Below are 20,096 nucleotides of genomic sequence, written 5' to 3'. Positions count from 1 at the left end.
CTTTGGAATTGCGATACACTGAATAGTGTCCTAGCCAATCCTTTTTAAAGTCGTCAAGACATTTTTCTTCCCATATACATTTTGTCTGGTCCTCTGGAGAAAATTTCAAATTCCTGGGAGTAACCTTCAGCTAAGGAAGGAAGAAAAACATTAACAAAACAGCTCTGCAACTGCTGGTCAAACAACATTTCACTACTGAGAAACTAAACCCCTCAGGGTTTGCTGTAGATTAAGACAGTATTATGGACTTTACAATAGCTCTGAACTTAAATAAATACCTGTTACAAAGCCACTTTTCTACACATTCACTCTTGCAGGTACTCGCAACTGAGGTTATAGAGTATAAGCCTCACAGACTCTTTTCAAACAGGACAAAATAAGTCTGTATGAATATAATATACCAAAGGCATGCCAAAACCCTTAAGTCATACACAGCTTAGGGTGCCACTGTTTTCCCAGTATCCAAAGTATCTAAATTTCACTCTAGAAGTAGTTCCTACAGATGCTGATAGATCAAACAGCTCCACTTTCTAAGTAGTCCAATGCAGTAACTGGAAGTTTCCAAGCAGTTGCCCAATCCTAACTGTCAAAAATCATTCTAATTTGACACACGAGATAGAATAAAACTGAGGAAGTAAAAATAAGTAGAAAAAAACCAGCTGTGATCTGTACTAAGAGAGAGGCACATAAAAAGCAAAGAAAAGTAAAAGTAAATTGATCTGTGAGGTAATATGACTGCTTTGGTGAACAACGGTAGAACAGTGGATGTTGTTTATATCACCTGTACAGAGACCTGACACTCTCCTGAAATATGCTCACCAAGTGCACATTAAGTACATACCCAATGTCTGCATGGACAATTCTGTGATACTGTAAATACATACAAAGTTGAGCGGGGCAGTGATGAGACTGAAAAACAGCTGAGCTACCAGGCTCAATGGGCTGCAATCAGTGGCATGAAGTTCAGCTGGAGGCTCGTCACTGGCCTCCATCGATACTGGATACAGCACCGGATAACATCCTCTCTAGATGATGGGGCAGTGCACACTCAGAAACTTCTACAGATGTTACAAAACCTGGACAAGTGGCTGACAGACCAGACATCCTGAGGGACTTCAAGAGACTGGAGAATTGGGCAAGCAGGATACTCAAAGAAGTTCAAGAAAATCAGAGTCCTCCCACTGTAGAGAATAATCCCATGTACCACTATGTGCTGGGAGCTGACTGGCTGAAAAGCAGCTTGTCAGAGAACCCTGGAGAGCTGGCAGACATCAAACTGATCATAAGCCTTGTGTACCTTTGTGACCCAGATGGTCAACAGTCACATGGGCTGAATTAGCAAAAGCATTACAAGCAAGTCAAGGGAGGTCATTCTTCCTGTCTGCTCAGCATTGGTGAGACACTTGCAGGGGACTGTCTAGAGCTCCGGGCTCCCCACTGCAAGAGATATTTTTTACACCTAAGAATGTAACACTGATCACAGGTTACCCTTCATGGAAAGTACCCCAGTGACTATTCATGTATCCTAACTGACATATACTTGAATCTGGGCAGATTAGCCACAGGAATATCACACATTAAATCAACACCAGTGGTTCATCACCAATGTCCAAACACTGTACCTAGCCATCTTGCTAAGCACCAGAAGTTCTGGCCAGGCAAATCAAAGAAATCAAAGAAACATAACTTCAGAAACCCCATGTAATTTATGTTTGATTTTTTTTTTTTTTGGCAAACCATTACATGCCATCTTTGATTCTTGCAAGTCAGTACCACTAGAGAAAAACAAGGACACCATAAAATGTTACTGGAATAAGGGAATTAATTCCTATGCAGGAGAATGTTGCCTGGAGTATGGGATATACAGTTCCTTTTCACTATTGATGTAAGAGTCCAGTGATTTCATTTGTGATATAAACTTAAAGCAGAGACTCCCTAGATTCATATCTCTACGTGCATCCTGTCAGCTTGCTGATTCGGTAATTACTTGCTGATAGTTCTAGATTTAGTCTCTTCAAACAATTTACATATGGACTGAATTAACAGCTGTGCTAAGATTTTAATTCCACAGCTACTTCAACAAGTGAACAATTACAGTTATGCAATGTCAAAACCACTGAACAGAAAGCAAGTCAAGAAACAGACTGAAAGCCTACAGTTTTAAATATTTAATGATGATCACACTGTACAACACTGAACAGCACTACTCTGGAGATACCAATTTAAAAACAGTTTTACTGAAATTTTCCACTGCAGTTACTAGGAAAGACACTTGTTTCTAGAAATGCAAACATTACACCACCAAATTCAAGCATTTTCACCACTGCTTTAATATTTCATTTCTTAACATCACGATGAACTGATTTACAATTTTCAAGTGATAACTGTGAGAGCTGGTAGGTTAAGCAAAAAAGTTGCCAAAAATAAGAGACACAGTCCCTAAAAATGAATTTTTTAGTTTCTTACTAACTGCTACTATCTACACACTTCAGTACAATGCCTGGAGCTCTTTATCTTATAATTTATTATTAGTATAAAGGGCAAATAGTATTTGTATTCTCTCAAAGAACTTCAGAATTTACTATCACTTTCTCCTAAGCACCTCTACTTCACATATTCTCAAAAGTTTTAAAATCTGAAATCTTTAAATATTAAAATCAGGATTTCAGTCAATGTTTACATTCATTAGCTATCTGTGTAATCTTTCAGTTTAGAACACTGCTTTCCCTTCAGGATAGTATCCATTTCTCTTAAAATTCATGCTTCAGTGGAAAAAAAACAAATCCAGTAAAAAATTACCATCCAGTCTGTGCAGATGAAAATGGGTTAAACCTATCTGCAAAGCAGAGAAATTTATACTGAGAAGAGGAATACATTAGGAATATGTAAGCCCTCTTGGCAAGTACAATAAAAACGCAGACATTATTTTTGTTACAGCAATGTTCTCAGAGGCCTTTGTGCCAGGCACCGTGCACTTAAATTTGTATGAGACGCCATGACTCAAGACATCATAATTCGATTTCTAGTAGGAAGATGCTGCAGCACACCTCAGAGATGAGGTCTGAGCTGTCACTGGCCAGTAATACATTGTTGCCTGAAATAGGAGAGTACACTGCTGTATATTCATCAAGTTTACTTCCTGTATCCCCTCAAATGAAACATACAGACTTCCCTCTGCAAAGGTGACTTACACTCAACTCTGCAGAACTACAAATGGATCCTGCTCAACACAGCTTCACTTAGGTGTGTAGATTAATAAACATAACCATAACTGATAAAGCTGCTGCTTTCACAGTCTGTTGTGCAATGGGATACGCATTCAAAAAACAGACACTGAAGTAACAGCCCTTCAGCATTATTATCAGAAGAGGTTTCACTGCTTTAGTCCACATCTCAAAGTGCTACAGCTCTGACCACTACAACCCGTGCAAGCGCCACCGATCTGAGGTCGGTCCTGGGATCCACATCTGCTCTGTTCCCAGAGGGAACAGCTGAGGGCATGGATGGACCAACACAACAGGCTGCTCCTATAAAACCAGACTATCAGAATCAGCTTTGGCCAAGGAGTAGTAGCAGGCTTAGAATATGTTCAAAGTGATTACTGATGGGCATAGCAGTTCACATGAACATGACTAGACAACACAGAAGTACCTGTATTTTACAAAGCTCTTTCTTGGAACTAATTTTACCTAAATAACATGGTTTTGCCAAAGAGCTGTATCCTAACTATGTCATAACTATTAAGACTCACAAATATAAACCCAACACCAATTTTTGAGTAAGGGGAAAAAATAACCAAGGATGTATTTTACAAAACTGAGGAATGCGCAGTCTGAAGGTAACTTGCATTGAAATAAAGTCTCCTTACAGATAGTCCTTCGCAGCTTTTAGTAACTGTTTACAGCAAAGTCTTCTGATTTTACACATTTAGAACCTTTACTCTAAGCATGTTAGCACACAGTATAGACACTGGCTAAAAGGTCTCCAGCATCTGAGCTCTCCATCAAATTTCAGATTAGTTACTGGACAGAGAATAGCCCGCTGATACAATAATGAGTACTGAGCTCAGAAAGACTTTTTACTTTCATTCCTCTTTGACCATGTTCTGTATTTGACTCTCATCAGTCAGCAAACAACCACCACAGCCCCTCATGCTACTTGCCTGCAGCGTACCTGCACTGACCCCACTCTCCAGCACGCAGCAAGCTGAAAGCCCCATCACCACAACAAAGCCAAGAAACTGAGCCAGCTGCTCAAGTTCAGTTTCTACACTAAAATATGAGATGAGAATTATGCGCTACAACTACAGAATAGCAGTTCTGCTGTTTTGCCTTTAAAGGGACCAATGCAGAAGAATAGTTTAAAATCTGCAGTCTTTTTATAAATAAGCATTTTAAACTGGAATTTAAGTACTAATAAAAGATATGAAACCAAAGGAGATCCAGTCTCCAAACATTTTTATTTTCCTACTTCTCACATTCTTTTACTGTCAAAAGACTTTCCTCCATACTTTACATTCATGGTTCTGATCTGGTAACACCCCGTTTTCCCACTCATGCCCAAACAGTGAGAACAAGAATTTCAGAAACTTAGAAAGGAAGAAGCAGTCAGACTTCATAGAGAACAAGGGTATGCAGCATAATATTAAGCCCTCCACACAATACAACAGAACAAAGTCTCTGAACAACAGCCCCCAATTATCCTTACGCTTTTGGAGTTGAGGTAGATTTGTTCACACATTTTCCCTTCTTCTGAAGGAAATAATTAAACTTCAGTTTCTGTGCGTTTTGTTGAGGGAACTGCTACTACTGACAGAAACTGTGGCAAGCTCATCCCCTGGGTCTCTCGCCCTATTCTGTGGGCACATCTTCTAGGAAGGCACAGAACACATGTATTGCCACAGTTATCACTTCACTGGAGTACCTCACAACCTTTCAGGAGAAACTATTACCGCATAGATAGAAGTCACCTAGAGTCAATATTTAATATGTCAAAAAAAAAAAACCCCAACAAACAAAACACACCACAAAAAACCAACGAAAACAGAACACCAACTGGGAAGCTTCTAGCTTAACAGAGATCTGTTTATCTCAAGACTTGCATAATTTCAAAGGTAAGCAAAACTGTATTTTACAATATTAAAAGCATTCTTTCAGAGAGAACATCTGGACTCAAAAAAAACACCCCATACCTCGGAAAGTCATAGCCTACCTAAAGGATTTTGCCTAATTAGAAGACTTAGCGTAGCATGGGGAAAGTAGAGTTGCACAAAGATGCACCGTCAATCTCAGTAGGAACAAGCAGTTTCACTGGTATTTTTTTGCTTGCTTAAAGCTTGGCTTTTGAGCAAACTTGCTTAGCAACCTTAGGGTGAACTGCACTGGTCCAAGGATTCTCTCTGCCTCAGAGAAAGCAGGGATGGACTCTTTTAAGAAATCTGAATCTGCCGCAAAATAGTCCTTGGGGTTCAAACAGAAAACTATGTCATTGGTGAAGGTGAGATTAGCACATTTTATGGTTTGGCCTGACATGCTGCATTACTTTCCTCAGAGTAGTGAGACAAACAACTCTGTGGCCATAATGTAGTTTACAGGAAGTGACAGCAATATGCTTTTAGAAGTGAATCCTCCTCTCAATATTATTCAGCTATAGGAAAAACAAGCAGCTAGTTGAAGCTGGCTAAGTAACATTCAAAGTCAGAGGAGATTTGAATTTCAGTGAAGAACATATTTTACCTGGAGGTGAAAAGGTGTGCGTGTATATCTGCAGTATTAAAATGAAAATGCTGTCAAAGCTTTAATTGTTAACATAGCTAAAAAATTGCATAATTACAATTTACAGAACTCCTGCAGAAATATAAGAAAAAAACCCATCACCTTTGTTTCCAGACAAATTATTCTTCTGCCTCAGATCTCCTAGAACTGTTAATATTTTACCTCAAGAATACAGTCCTGAGTACATAATTACCCTGTCAAGACCACTGCACATTCTGGTACACTAGCCCCTCTCTCAATCTTTGCTGATTGATAACATCAGTAAAACTCACTGGCTTTAATTAACCTCCACAGAGGATTTCCTTTTTCCCCTCTCACTAGAATGTTCTTTAATGCTGGGGAAGTGGGGGTGAGAAATAAGGTAAGGAGGGTTTCTCTCACCTTCACAGCTCACTTGCCTCTGGCATTTTAATAGATTTTTTACACAACTCATTGTATTTCATTGCTACCCAGGGACATAATGAAAAAATTACTACAAAGTGACACTATCATATTTTTTCTCTACCAGTATCAGTGGCAAAGACATGAACACTCTCAATCTTTGACATGCTGCACTAAACTCAGAAATCAAACCATCATGTTTATTTTTAGTATTTTGTTATTTTCCATTAAGTGTAAAAAGCATTTTCAAGAGTAGTACCATAGATTAAATTTAAAGGTGGAGTTGTTGACCAGTTAAATTGGAGCATAATTCCTTTAAAACGGATCTTCTTGTAAATCTAAGTAATGGTTCAGGGCACCAAGTGAAACTGCATTGCATTATGCCAAGTTTTAAGGACACTCTGACTCAAAGGACACTAATGAAGTTGCAGCACATCCTGCGTTTCAAAAGTCTTCCTGTGCTGTACTGCACTTCTCTGGGCATTCAAAAAGCTGACATTTTAGTATTCACTCTTGTACTCAAGTTCTAACTAGCTCTTCTCATTACTGAGTTTTCTACAGGAGGGCAGTCAGTTAGGTGATGATGGTAAAGTAGGACATCTTGAGCTTATAGCCAAAGAATTTGTCAAACCATTCCAGCACAAAGTTGGCAGAATGGTAACATGTTAAGCCTGTTTTTATTTTAAATATATGCAAAGTTATAAAGGAGTGGGAAGAAAACCTACAGATTTAATACTTTAGATAATTTTTTTCTTAAAACTCTATTCCCCTGACAGGTAATAATTACCCCTGTAAATATCCCAATAATCCAAAGAGCTTCAGAGGCAGAAAACTTTATTCAATCTGACTTCTAATCAGCACTAGGCTAGGTAAAATACAGCTAGATAATCAATGCTATTTTATAATAAAAGGACCACTCCCCAGGCCTCTAGTTGGACAGACTATTTTTTACTGCTTTCGAACACGTATTTGCATACATGTCTAAACATCTCACTGGCATTCTCGATTAACACAACTGCCAGTTCTCACACACAGGGGCTCTGCCATGTCAGGCCCTCTCACACCAGTGAGCTGGGGATAGAACAGTGGAAACTCCTCAGCTCTAGTTCACCTCAAAAGGGAGGAACGAGCACCACATTACCATCATCTTCAGTGTTCCCTTGGTAGTTACAGTCCACAAAGGACTGTGCCCAGCTTTAAAGCAGCCTAGCATTCATGAAGAGAAGCCAGATATTTTCCTGTGTCTTTCTGCTACCCCTAACAGTGCAGGTAAAAAGCTGCCTCCTATTCACCATCTTGCACAGCCCTAAGCCAGTTTAAAGACAGGCCACATGTTTGCCCACTCCTTTTCAGATCAAGGACCTGACTACACTTGTTAATGCAGGAGTCTTTTACTCCACACTGAAAGATATTCCTATGGATATAATCTCACAATAAATTCACTTTTTTTTTTAAGAGTTTTTCGAAGAACATGGTGAGTGGAAGCCACCAAGGATTTCTCCTCTCCCAAGCAAAAGCCAAGCCAAGCCAAAAACGTGCACTGAATTTTCTTATCACTATGTGTAAATCAGTGACTCTCATAACCTTCTTGCTTCTCTGGTTCTCCACATTTGGGAAGAACTGATCTTTCCAGGACAACCCAAATGAAAAAAGGAGTCATGGAAAAACAAGCAGGTAACCAGAAAAATCACCCCAGGCACAGAAATAAGCATTTTCACTGTCTCAAACGGAGCAAAGAGCCTGTCAGCAGCATCATCTTCCAAACGAGAAAAATCCACAGAAAACACTTCACCTTTTATAAGATACAACTCATTTTCACACTGAAGTCGCACAATTAAATGAAGCCCAAACTTCACAGCATACATGACATAAGCATGTTTACATTGCAAAAAACCACGAATCATGCCACAGAGGGTACCATATAGTATGAGGATGCATACTTGTCTAGCAGAGCAGGGTTCAGGTATCTAACATACCTGTAAAGTGCCTTCAACATTAATGTATACTTACTCTGATGTTTTAATATTCAGGTGAAATCAGAAGACAACACAACTGGTACCAGGTACAAGACTAAGACTGCTATGACTTGTTTTGGAGGTATGGATCTGAAGGTTTAAGATACTTTAAGAATTATTCAATGGAAGTGTTCCATAGCATGTTCTTTTTAAAAGAGGTAACAAATAATAGGTTTTTGTGTCACTACCCTTACAAAAAAGTTTAACCCAGAATTTTGCAAATTCACCTTTTCAATGTATTTTATTTCAAGAAAATAGTAAGTGACATCCTCTTTTACGGATCATAAAATGAGTATCCTCAATCTTCTGTTAATGGATTAAAACAGTATTAAGAAAAGCAACTGTCAAGATGTCTGTTTCTAGAAATAAGAGACACTGAATTTAAGCGCAGGAAGAGTTACAACACAACAGAAAAAGAGAGGAATATCAAACATTAGAGATCTAGAAACTAGGGCCCTAGAAATCCAGTAATTCATAGATAAATGAAATAGTTATTTCAGCATTTTATTTTAAGTGTTTGCAAGAGAAACAAGACAACTAGCAACCTTAAGAAAGGAAATATTAATAAGGAATTTATACCATCTGTGAGAAGGTAAGGAAGACATTTCTTCACCTAAAGCATGAAATACAATTTGCCAGTTAAAAAACCTCAAACATACATCTAGAATGCCAAGAAAAAGAAATTGTAATTTAACTCTCTAAACCTAAGCAGACTAGAAAGGACTAACATTTGCTTCATGAGGTTCTAACCTATTCTACTGACATTAGCAGAATTCTTATTACATTTGGAAAAGTAAATCAAATCAGGAATTCAAAACAATTCCGTTTTTTTAAATCATATTAACACTACATACTTTTATTGTTTTAGTTTGAAGTCTCAATCCATTCAGAGTGTTGATAGCTTTTTCGGCATCCTTGGTGTCAACGTAGTTCACAAAACCATAACCCAAGCTTTGTCCTGATTAAAAAGAAGGAATAAAAGTGATCATTAGTACTGCAGTGTCACACAATAGATAGCTAACTGTTTTAAAGCTACAGAGACACACCAGGCAAACATTGCTTATACTGAAGAATAGTATCTGCTCCAGATAAAATATGAAATGGTCATGACATTTCCAGGAAGGTTAGTAGATTTTAAGTAGCTTCCTCTGTTCCTGTGTACTGCAGAACTTTTGTTCAACACAGAAATGGTTATATTCAGTTTAATGAAAGGCTTAAAGATGAGTGAGTTTAAAATGTTCCTCACCGTCAGAATCTGAGCCAAATCTGAAGCCAAACATTTTTACAGGTGTCATTCATATACCACACACAGCCTCTCAGTAAAGAGTTTAAAGGCTTCTTTTATTCTGATATTCAAAACAACTGGTAAAAGTAACTGACCATGAGCTAAATATCAGTCGAAGATGCTTTATTTTCAGGTTGTTTTAGTGATGGAAATTCAGATGATAGATGTACATAAAGCATTTTAAATTAGCTCTTAATCTCTCAACAACAGCCCATTTCTAACCGTGCATTCTGTCTAAGCACTTATTAAACACTTCAGTTCAGCCGTAAGAGTCCTTTCAACAACCTCAAAACCTACAGTATGCCACCCCTAACTAGCACTCCCCTTCAGAAGTACTTTTAGTGAATAAGAATGCGATTAGGTGTAAAATTTTAACACAGTGATAGTATACCATTCAGTAAGGACATTATCTTTTATTAGCACAAACCTTTTCAGAAACACTCCCATACTCTTGACCATTAAAAAAAAAAAAAAAAAAGCTATAGGGAAGCATCCAACATATCTAATTCACAAAATTCTAGTTAAAAATATTAATTTGGATATAGGAGAATATAAAAGAATACACAACATTATATAAACCAAAAATGGCAATTTCATTTATTGCCAAAAAAAGATAAAAAGAACTTATGCTGTATCAAGTTCTTGTATCTACACAGTATGTATTATACAGTACATAATGTAAAAACATGGGAAGTTTGCCCTTGATTCAATATGACAAGAGAGGGTTTAATAACATGCCCATCACCACTGGCATCCACAGTTTTGTACCAATTATGCCTACCATGACACCAAAGGAACAAGGACACCATGACCACTCCACTCCCCAAAGCTTCCTCCATCCTCTTCTGTCTCCTCCTCAAAACACCACACACAAGCACTGTTTGTCTAGATGGAGCCAGGAACAGGTTAACATAGGCATCAACAGAGAACCTAAACCCCAAGTGGATACAGTAGTGAGCAACTCACTCTAGAGAACCCTGTTCTCAGCAGGAGGTTAGACTACAGCATCTTCAGAAGTGCCTTCAACCTCAACAGTTTCAGGCTCCTGTAACAAACCATATGGAAATACACAGAAGCATTTCTGTATTCATTTACAGCTCTAACTAGATATATCTAAGCTTCTTGTCTTGGAAGTGCCTTTTTCCTTATTACACTGATGACAGTAGAGCACTTTCTATACCTGTCACCTCCATCACTCCCACCGTCTGCAGAAACTCTTCCCAACAGTGTCTCCAAAAAAGAGGAATGACTTATTTCAGTCTTATTCCTAATATAGAAATGCTGATTTTAGGTGTTGTTATTAATCTCCTAAGGAAGCCATTTAAACCACAACCTTAAAATATGTTAAATTCCAAGAGAGAAAGCTATTTCAGATAAGATGTTCTAACTACTCATTAATTCCAGACTGAAGTGAAAGTTGTGCACAAGTTATTTTTACTACCCCTCTGTTGATGTGATCTACTTTTCACATTAAAAACACCCAGACCACTGCAGACAAAGAGTATGCCCTGCTGTTATAAAGGATTTAATTAATGACCATTTTTCTGGAGACACTCCACAATTAAGCTGAACAGTGACAGAAAATAGCTCTGGACTCTTCCATCTGTGCCTCTTCTGCACCGAATCCACTCACCAAGACAGAAATCCCCTGCACAGCACACACTTGTTTCCAAGTGCTATTACGAGTTTAGGTGTTCTAAATATCCAGTTTAGCCTTTTGTAGATCTTCAAAATTACAGCCTATTCAACCTTAACACAGACAAGAGACTAACTATCTGAGCACATCAGCTCTTTATTATGAACTCAGATCTATAAGCAGTATTAAATGTAGTATCCTAAACTAAGGAGTGGCAAGAGTTTCTTGGTTTTTTTGTGAATTTGTACTTGTGCTGTTAAGAAAACACATTCACCATCTTCAAGGCAAATGCTCTGTTCATTTGCAGATAAGCAACATTTCAGAAGTTATACTCAAACTGAGTTGAGCTTATTCTTCTTGACAATTCTTGTGGCTACTTCACAGACCTGTTTAAAGCCCTTTCCGTAGACTTTCTACTACGTTTTAGGCTTGGAACACTATAAATATTAGACAATATGGTGCAGAAAAGTGTAACAATTAACTAAATGATTGTTAAAACAGTCACCTAAAGTAGGAAAAAGAAAAATGAAAAAATGCACAGGGTAATTCACAATACTTATCAGAGAAGAATCACAAATAAATTCATTTTATTCTGCCCAAGTTGTTTCACATTTACTGTAAATAATGTACACAGCTGTAAAAGCTCAAAGGAAATTGCTATACAATATCCAGAGAAAGTCACAAATAAGTGCTGTCTACAGAAAAAGAAGTCAAGCCAAGTAGTCGTGATAGAAGTGACACTTGTCCATTTTCAAAGTTTTGCTTTTTAAAGTAGCAGCAATTTCCTTAAAGCAGGATACAGCCCTTTCAGTGGAATTTCTAAACCAGTATTCTCCTTCTGACAAAACAAAAATTCAACTTCCTGAATGGGAAAAATTTCACTCTAGAACTCAACTTATGTGAAAGGACTCCTTGGTTATTTCCAGCAACTGCTTCAACATTTTTAGCACAAGTTCATAGCGCATTCCTGCTGCAAGAATAGAATTTTAGAAATAAAAATCATGATGAAGACTTAGGTTGGATTACTGTAGATGCAACTCAAATGAATAAATCACAAAGAGATCAAGAAACTTAACTGATTGTTTAGCAAAATCCAAGCCAAGTCCAGTTTTACTTTAAGGTCACTCAGAAGAATGCGGGATTAAAAAAAAAAAAAAGGCATCAAACTGTCCTGTACATTTCCATGAGGCACAGCTATTTACACCACCTAAAAGAAGCACTGAATTACTGAATGCTCAAAGGCATAAGACAGCTGACTTCATCACTGTTAACTATCTATGCAAAACCTTCTCATGAACTTGCAAGGAATAAGACCTAGAGACAAGGTAATTTTTCCTATTGCCCTGTTACCATCCAATTATTCATAAAAGAGAGCTGGTGACATGAAAGGAAGAAAAACTAAGACCTGGAGCTTTTGGAATACTGATGTATCCTGATACCTAGAGAAGTCCCCTGTTGAAAAAGCATTCATGCATAAAGCATTTGGTTGCACAAAACAGCACAGGTGTCCTGAGGCATCCCCCACTTCAGTGTTAGGAGTTCAACCAGTGAATCTGTCATGTAAGACTACAGATGGTTCTAGATATCACAATTAATAGGATACTATTGTTTATGAGTGTGAAGCAACACGCCTGGTGTGTTTCTTCTGCTGGTTACTGTAGTCTAAACATTTCCTCTGAAGTCCACTTCCACAGTGAACACAGTTCTTCATCACTGTTTCTTGCAGGGTCTGCTGCTGTTCTCAGCATACACAGCCCTCTCTACTTCATTATCAGTTTAAAGATCATGTATTCTGATTAAAATACGAGGTAAAATTATTTTTCTAGATTCAAATGAAGTGAGTTCTAAGAGCTGGTGGTGTCTCCTTGCTACTGCCTGTCTACTGGGGCTGGGCTGCTAATGGTGATCACCCGTCCAAGGTAGTAATTTATGCCTCAACTGGACTGAGGGCAGCACTTGTAAATAGAAATGAACGGTTGAAGATATAAATGCATGGTAAGATAACAGAGGCTTTACTCTCCCTAGATAATCCATACACAATTACCATATCTTAGCAGTTTATTCTTCTCTAATAATTCTTACTGTGTCTAAGCTTCTGTTTCTCTGGGAAATCCAGAATCTATGTTGCCATGTATTTGAGTCCCTGTTTGAAAATAAAAAAACCTGTAAGACACTCCAACTTCATTATCTACCCCCACTAAACACATTTTGTTCTTTCCAACAAACCTCTAATAACATTCTACTTTTATGTTGGAGTTACACAGACCAGGCCATTTAGCCCAACCACACCAGGCCAACAATTCAAATGTTTTCTGAATATCTGCCTCTTCTCTCAACCTCCCTGGGAAGCAGTCTGCCTGACAACTTTTCTTCCAAGAGAAAAGTACACTTGCCAACAATAATTTCCTTCCTTTTCTCTTTGGAAGTAGCTACAACAGTCACAGCTTATTAAAGCTTTAATATACCATAACAGCTTAATTCTTCCGTTACTTCACTGCCAAAAAAAAAAAAAAAAAAAAAAGAAGGAAAAAGGAGACAGAAAGGACAAGACCCTTTGAATCAGACAGCTCCTGTGATGGTAAAGTTATAGAGATCCCCTCCCTTTGACTACTATACCCATAAAACAGGAAAACAGGTGGAAGTAAATAAAGTGTGAATACAGCATCGGAAAGAGAAAACTTCTCTAACTAGACTGATACAGAGGATTGTCTTTGTAGCTACTCCCTTCTGCACTGGCCCAAGAATGGCAGTCCATATGTTATAGCAGACAATGGAGTGCTGGAATGCTGCAAAATGTTTGTCTTAGACACTTTCCACCTATGAGCTATCACTCAGTTTCAGGAATAATACTCTCTAAAGCCTGTGGGCACCTCAGAACCAAGAAAAGAAAAAATGCTGGTTTTGTCTGAAACAGTATTAAGGCAGCATCTTCAAGAGCTCTTTTACCCAATGCTACTGGGCAGGGTGCATAATAAGGCCAGAAAGACTGAGCTGATGAGGCCCTCTACAGACAGATCAGAGCAACTCTACATTCACAAGCCCTGGTTCTCCTGTGGGGACTTAACCAACCCAGTCCCTTAGGAAGGAACAACACAGAGCAACCCAGAAGGTCTCAGAATGCACTGAAGATAACTTCTTTCTCTGAATGACGGAAGAGCCAACAAGGAGACGTGATATGCTGGATTTTGTTCTACCAACAAGGAGGGGCTGGTGGGGAATGTGAAGCTCAAGGGCAGATTGGGCTGCAGAGACCATGAAATGGTGGAGTTTGAGATCCGTGGAGTTGAAGATCCTTTGGGCAGAGGGGAAGGTGCACAGCAAGCTCACTACCCTGGACAGGAGAACAAATTTAGGCCTCTTCTGGGATCAGCAAGAGAGTACCCTGGTTGATATTCAAAGATCACCTCCTTAAGCCCAGGAGTGATGCATCCCAACAAAGTGGAAGTCAGGTAAAAATGTCAGGAGGTGTGTATTGATGAACAAGGAGCAAACATGAACACAGAAGGAAAGCCTGCAGAGAGTCAAAGCAAGAACAGGTTGCCTAGGAGGAACACAGAATATTGTCCCAGCAGTCGGATTCTATAAAAGTTAAAACCCTTGGGGAATTAAATCTGACCAGGGACGTCAAGGAGAACAAGAAAAGCTTCTACAGGTATACTGCTGACAAAAAGAAGGCTAGGGAAAATGAGGGTCCTCTCTGGCACAGAAGACCTGGTTATCAGGGATATGGGAAAGTCTGACATACTGAAAACTTTTTTGCCCCAGCCTTCACTGGCAAGTGCTTCAGCCACACAACCCAACCTGCAGATGACAAACAGAGGGACTGGGACAATGAAGAATCACCCACTGTAGGAAAGCAAGTTCAAGACCATGTAAGGAACCTCACAGTGCACAAGTCCACGGGACGTGGTAGGGGTCCTAAGGGAACTGGTGGAAGAAGTGGCTAAGCTACATTCCATAATATTTGACAATATTATGGTGGCAGTCTGAAGAAGTTCCCACTGACTGGAAAAGTGGAAACATAAGCTCCATTTTCAAAAAGGGAAATGGTATGATAAAGGAGGAGAACTACAGACTGGTCAATCTTATCTCTGTGCCTTAGAAGACCACAAAGCAGATCCTTCTGGAAACTACGCTAAACCAACAGGGCTTCTCTAAGGGTAAATCATGCCTAACAAATCAGGTAGCCTTCTGCAACAGGGTTAAAGTGTTGTTGGATGAGGGAAGAGTGACTGACCTCGCATATCTGCAGTTACGCAAAGTATTGTCCCACATAACACCCTTCTCTGTAAGCTGGAGAGACATAGATTTGATGGATGGACCACTTGGTGGATAAGGAATTGGCCACACTCAAAGACTCAATGGCTTAATGTCCAAATAGAGGCCTATGACAAGTGACAAGTAATGCTCCTAAGGAGTCAGTATCGGGACCAGCATCACTTAACTCTGTCAGCAATGCAGACAGTGGGATCAACTGTCTGCCCACAACACCAAGCTCTGTGATACCATCAACATGCTGGAGGCAAGGGATGCCATCCAGAGAAATTTGGACAGGCTTGAAAGGTGTGTGTCGCAGTCGAGGTGGGGGGTGACATGGGTTTCAGGATACCAGCAACTTTTATTATTGCAACAGTGCAGCTACGTTTATACAGTTCTGGGGTGACACATGTACACACAGCATTGGTTTAGCACTTCATAACAACTTATGATTGGACACACAGCCCCATGCCCTAACACCATAGGTTGACATTCTAACAGGAAACCCACTCTGTGTTAGAGTTCTACTGTCCGTGGTTAACCCTCTGCCAGGTGTAAGAACTTCCATCTGCAATATTTCAGCTTACTGAGAGCCCAGAACCAGCTGGGCTCCCCAACAGGTGTGTCTGTGCAAACCTCATGAAATTCGACAAGTCCAAGTGCAAGGTCCTGCACCTGGATTGGGGTACTCCCAAGCACAAGTACAGGCTGTGCAGAGAATGGATTAAGCCCTGCCAAGAAGGATTTGGGGGTGCTGGTGGAGGTGAGGTTGGACATGACCCAGCAGTGTGCACCTGCAGCCCAGAAAGCCAATGGTATACTGGACTACATCAAAAGAGGTCATTCTGTAGCACCTCTCCCACGAGGACAGGTTGAAAAAGCTGTGTTTGTTCAGCCTGGAGAAGAGAAGGCTCTTGGGAGATCTGACAGTACCTTCGAGTACCTAAAGGGGGCCCTAAAAGAAGGCTGTAGAGTGAACATTTTCATAGAATTACATAGAATCAGCCGGGTTGGAAAGAACCTTGAGATCATCAAGTCCAACCCTTGATCCACTATCACCATGGTTACCAGACCATGGCACTCAGTGCCACATCTAACCTCACCTTAAAAACCTCCAGGGACGGAGAATCCACCACTTCCCTGGGAAGCCCATTCCAATGCCTGATTACCCTCTCTGTAAAGAATTTCTTCCTAATATCCAACCTAAACCTCCCCTGGCAGAGCTTAAGACTGTGCCCTCCTGTCTTGCTGATAGCTGCCTGGGAGAAGAGACCGACCCCCACCTGGTTACAACCTCCTGTCAGGGAGTTGTAGAGAGTGATGAGGTCTTCCCTGAGACTTCTCCAGCCTAAACAACCCCAGTTCTCTCAGCCTCTCTCCTCATGAAACTTACGCTCGAGACCCTTCACCAGCCTGGTTGCTCTTCTCTGGACCTGCTCCAGCACCTCAATATCCTTCCTGAACTGAGGGGCCCAGAGCTGAACACAATGCTCAAGGTGTGGCCTCACCAGCACTGAGTTCAGGGGAAGGATCACTTCCCTGCTCCTGCTGGTCACACTGTTCTTCATGCAGGCCAGGATGCCCCTGGCCTTCTTGGCCACCTGGGCACACTGCTGGTTCGTGTTCAGCCTCCTGTCGATCAGCACCCCCAGGTCCCTTTCTGCCTGCCTGCTCTCCAGCCACTCTGTGCCCAGCCTGTAGCGCTGCAGGGGGTTGTTGTGGCCAAAGTGCAGAACCCGGCACTTGGTCTTGTTGATCTTCATTCCATCGAAGTCAGCCCATCTCTCCAGTCTATCCAGGTCCCTCTGCAGAGCCCTCCTGCCTTCCGGCAGGTCGACACTCCCCCCCAACTTGGTGTCATCTGCAAATTTGCTGATGATGGTCTCAATCCCCTCATCTAAATCATCGATAAAGATGTTAAAAAGGACTGGGCCCAGCACTGACCCCTGGGGGACACCACTGGTGACCGGCCGCCAGCTGGAGGCAGCCCCGTTCACCAGCACTCTCCGGGCCCAGCCCTCCAGCCGGTTCCTGACCCAGCACAGAGTGCCCCTGTCCAAGCCGTGGGTTGCCAGCTTTTCCAGGAGTATGTTATGGGAGACAGTGTCAAAGGGGTATGTAGTGATAAGACAAGGGGAAAAACCTTTAAACTGAAAGAGGCTGGGATTACATCACATGACAGGAAGAAATTCTTTACTGTGAGGGTGGTGAAGCGCTGGAACAGGTTACCCCATCCTGGAGATGTTCAAGGCCAGGCTGGATGGGGTTTTTAATAACCTGGTCTAATGGAAGGTTTCCTTGTCTGTGGAGGGGGGATTGGAACCAGATGATCTTCAAGGTCCCTTCCAACCCAAACCATTCTGTTCCTAAGAGAGTTTGGATATCTGAACTACTGAGTTTGCCTGAAAGTGCTCAGGAGTCATTTACTATCTGTTATATCTTAAAAATAAGGCTTGAGAGGTAGACGAACATGACCTTTAACCTAATAGTTGCTAAAAAAGTCCTTTTGAGAGTAGACAAAATCCCTCACAAATGCACAGTGAATTTAAGTGTCACATTTCCAGTAATCCTGCAATATTTTATAGCTCCTAAAAAGGACGGATATTGCTTTCTGCTTAACACCATGACTGGAGAGCAGTTGATCAGCATAGTAGTTTTATTTCATTATTGATTATAGCATCTTGGTATTCTAGATCCTCTCTGAATGATTTTTGGGCAGAAGCATCACATTTGGCAGCAGAAATTTCTGGCTAATATTATATCTCCTCCTGATGTCTCCTGCTGTCCAGCTGGCTACTAAATATGTGTCTTCATGATTTCCCTCTCTAAATAGCTACTGATGAAGATAATTTTCCTGCATGCGTGACTAAGAGGCTTGTCTTCCCTGACAAAACCCAGAGCAAATACTGTAGAACTTTATCTGTGCTTGAATATTCAGCTGGTACTTTCCCCCCACTCCCCAATACTGCTACACTGGTATGCAATGGTATTACCAGACGACTAACAGGTGTTAAAAAACCCAGCAACTTCGTACTAGAAGAGTTTCCATTGCTGCATTTCTTCCCACAGTCAACCACTTGGGTTATTTCAACACTCTCTGCTCGTGTGAACCAGAACAGTCGCCTTTTGACAGTGCAGCACGATGCCTTTGGAAGCTTGGGACACCCACCACACGAGGGAGTCCTTGGCTGCCGTTTCCCATCAGAGCTATCAAATACCCAATGCAAGGGCTGAGCAAGCTAACTTCTGGAAGCAACTGATTACATTACCCAAGTACACAGGTAATCCTGCATCTTGTCTGGAATTCCTAAACATTTCTTTGAGGTCTGCAGGTCATACAGAATAGATAATTAACAATATCAGGTAATTACCTTTTCCACAAAAAAAAAAAAAAAAACAGCAAGCCAGGAGAGACATTAACTGAAGGTTACTAACAGAGATACACCATGTCCAAATAGGAAATCTCAACTCCAAAAAGCAGAGCTGAAAGCAGGGACTGCATGAAAAGGGGTATGCTGTTGCACAAGGAGAAGAAACAGCATTTGCTTATGGACACTATAGGAGGTTGAACACTAGCAATCTTGCCCATTACTGTCTCTTGTTAATAATAACTGACCTAGACATGCATGCTTTCTTACAAATTAATTTGTCATATTACAAGTAGAAGCTCCTTACCACCACAAGGTGAAAAAATACCATGGAAATTGCCAAATCAAGTACTTTTTTTAAAGCTAGGTTTACTCTCTAATTTTTACCCCATCTAGTAGCAACACGTTCTAGGCACCTAAGTTTTGCCTTTGCAGTCAATTTGTTCCTTGTTGGGAATACAGCCATCAGTGTTAAATACTCTGCCCTACTGTAATACCCAGTCACCTTAAATAGGCACGTGGATATAAAGGACTTTGTTCTACTGCTGAGGTGTTTCAAAACGTGCAGTAATTTGTTCATCCAGGTATAAAACTGGCATAACACCTTGCTGCAGTTTAAACCCACCTGGCAACTAAACAACAAGCTGCCACTCACTCACCCCCACATGGGGAGGAGAATGGGGAATGGGGAGGAGAATAAAAAACACAAGCAAAAGTGAAGAACAGTTTAATAACTGAAAGTAAAACATAATACCAATATTAACAGCAGTAAATAATAAAGGAGATAAACCCCAAGAAAAATAAGTGATGGATAACACAACTGCTCACCACCTGCTGGCTGACGCCAAATCCTGTCCCCTAAACGTGATCGGCCCCCATCCCTGTGCATGAGGTTCTACAGTGTGGAATATACCTCTGGCCAGTTCAGGTCCCCTGCCCCAGTTATGCTCCCAACACCTGCTCACTGGCAGAGCATAAGGCTGAACAGTCCTTCACTCAGGATAAGCACTACTCTGCAACAACCAAAACATCAGTATGCTATCAACATTATTCTCATACTGATTCCAAAACACAGCAGTGTACCACCCAGTGAGAAAAATGAACTCTATCCCTGCTGAAACCAGAACATATTTGAACATAAATTCTTTTCCCAAACTTCACAGTAACACATACTATTGTGGGGAGTTGTTTTGTTTCTTGCAGCCTCTATCTGCTACTTAATCTGAGAGCTTTGAATGATTTCCTGAAACATGCTATGACCCACGTTTGAAAAATATTTCCCCCTTCTAGAGAAACATTTTCCAGAAATTAACTTCCAGTGTTGTTTTCAATTGTGGGGTTTTTTTGGGGTCTTTACTGGTGATTGAAAAACAGTAACAA

General features: G+C 40.5%; 1 protein-coding gene across 13 annotated transcripts in view; it reads right to left on the bottom strand.

Moving 5' to 3' along the window:
* The window catches only part of ELAVL2 (ELAV like RNA binding protein 2), a 108,989-nt gene that overhangs the window by 11,074 nt on the left and 77,819 nt on the right, over nucleotides 1-20,096 (bottom strand). For all 13 annotated transcript variants that reach the window (XM_050329390.1, XM_050329389.1, XM_050329395.1 and 10 more), the window contains one exon: nucleotides 9,025-9,128. In XM_050329390.1, the coding sequence (XP_050185347.1) occupies nucleotides 9,025-9,128 (104 nt within the window). The remainder of the gene's footprint in view (nucleotides 1-9,024; nucleotides 9,129-20,096) is intronic.

Source organism: Myiozetetes cayanensis, unplaced genomic scaffold, assembly GCF_022539395.1.
Source record: "Myiozetetes cayanensis isolate MyiCay16 unplaced genomic scaffold, myiCay2020 scf4, whole genome shotgun sequence".
Lineage (NCBI taxonomy): Eukaryota > Metazoa > Chordata > Aves > Passeriformes > Tyrannidae > Myiozetetes > Myiozetetes cayanensis.
Note: the sequence above shows the minus strand (reverse complement) of the source record. Positions and strands in the feature narration are given on the sequence as shown.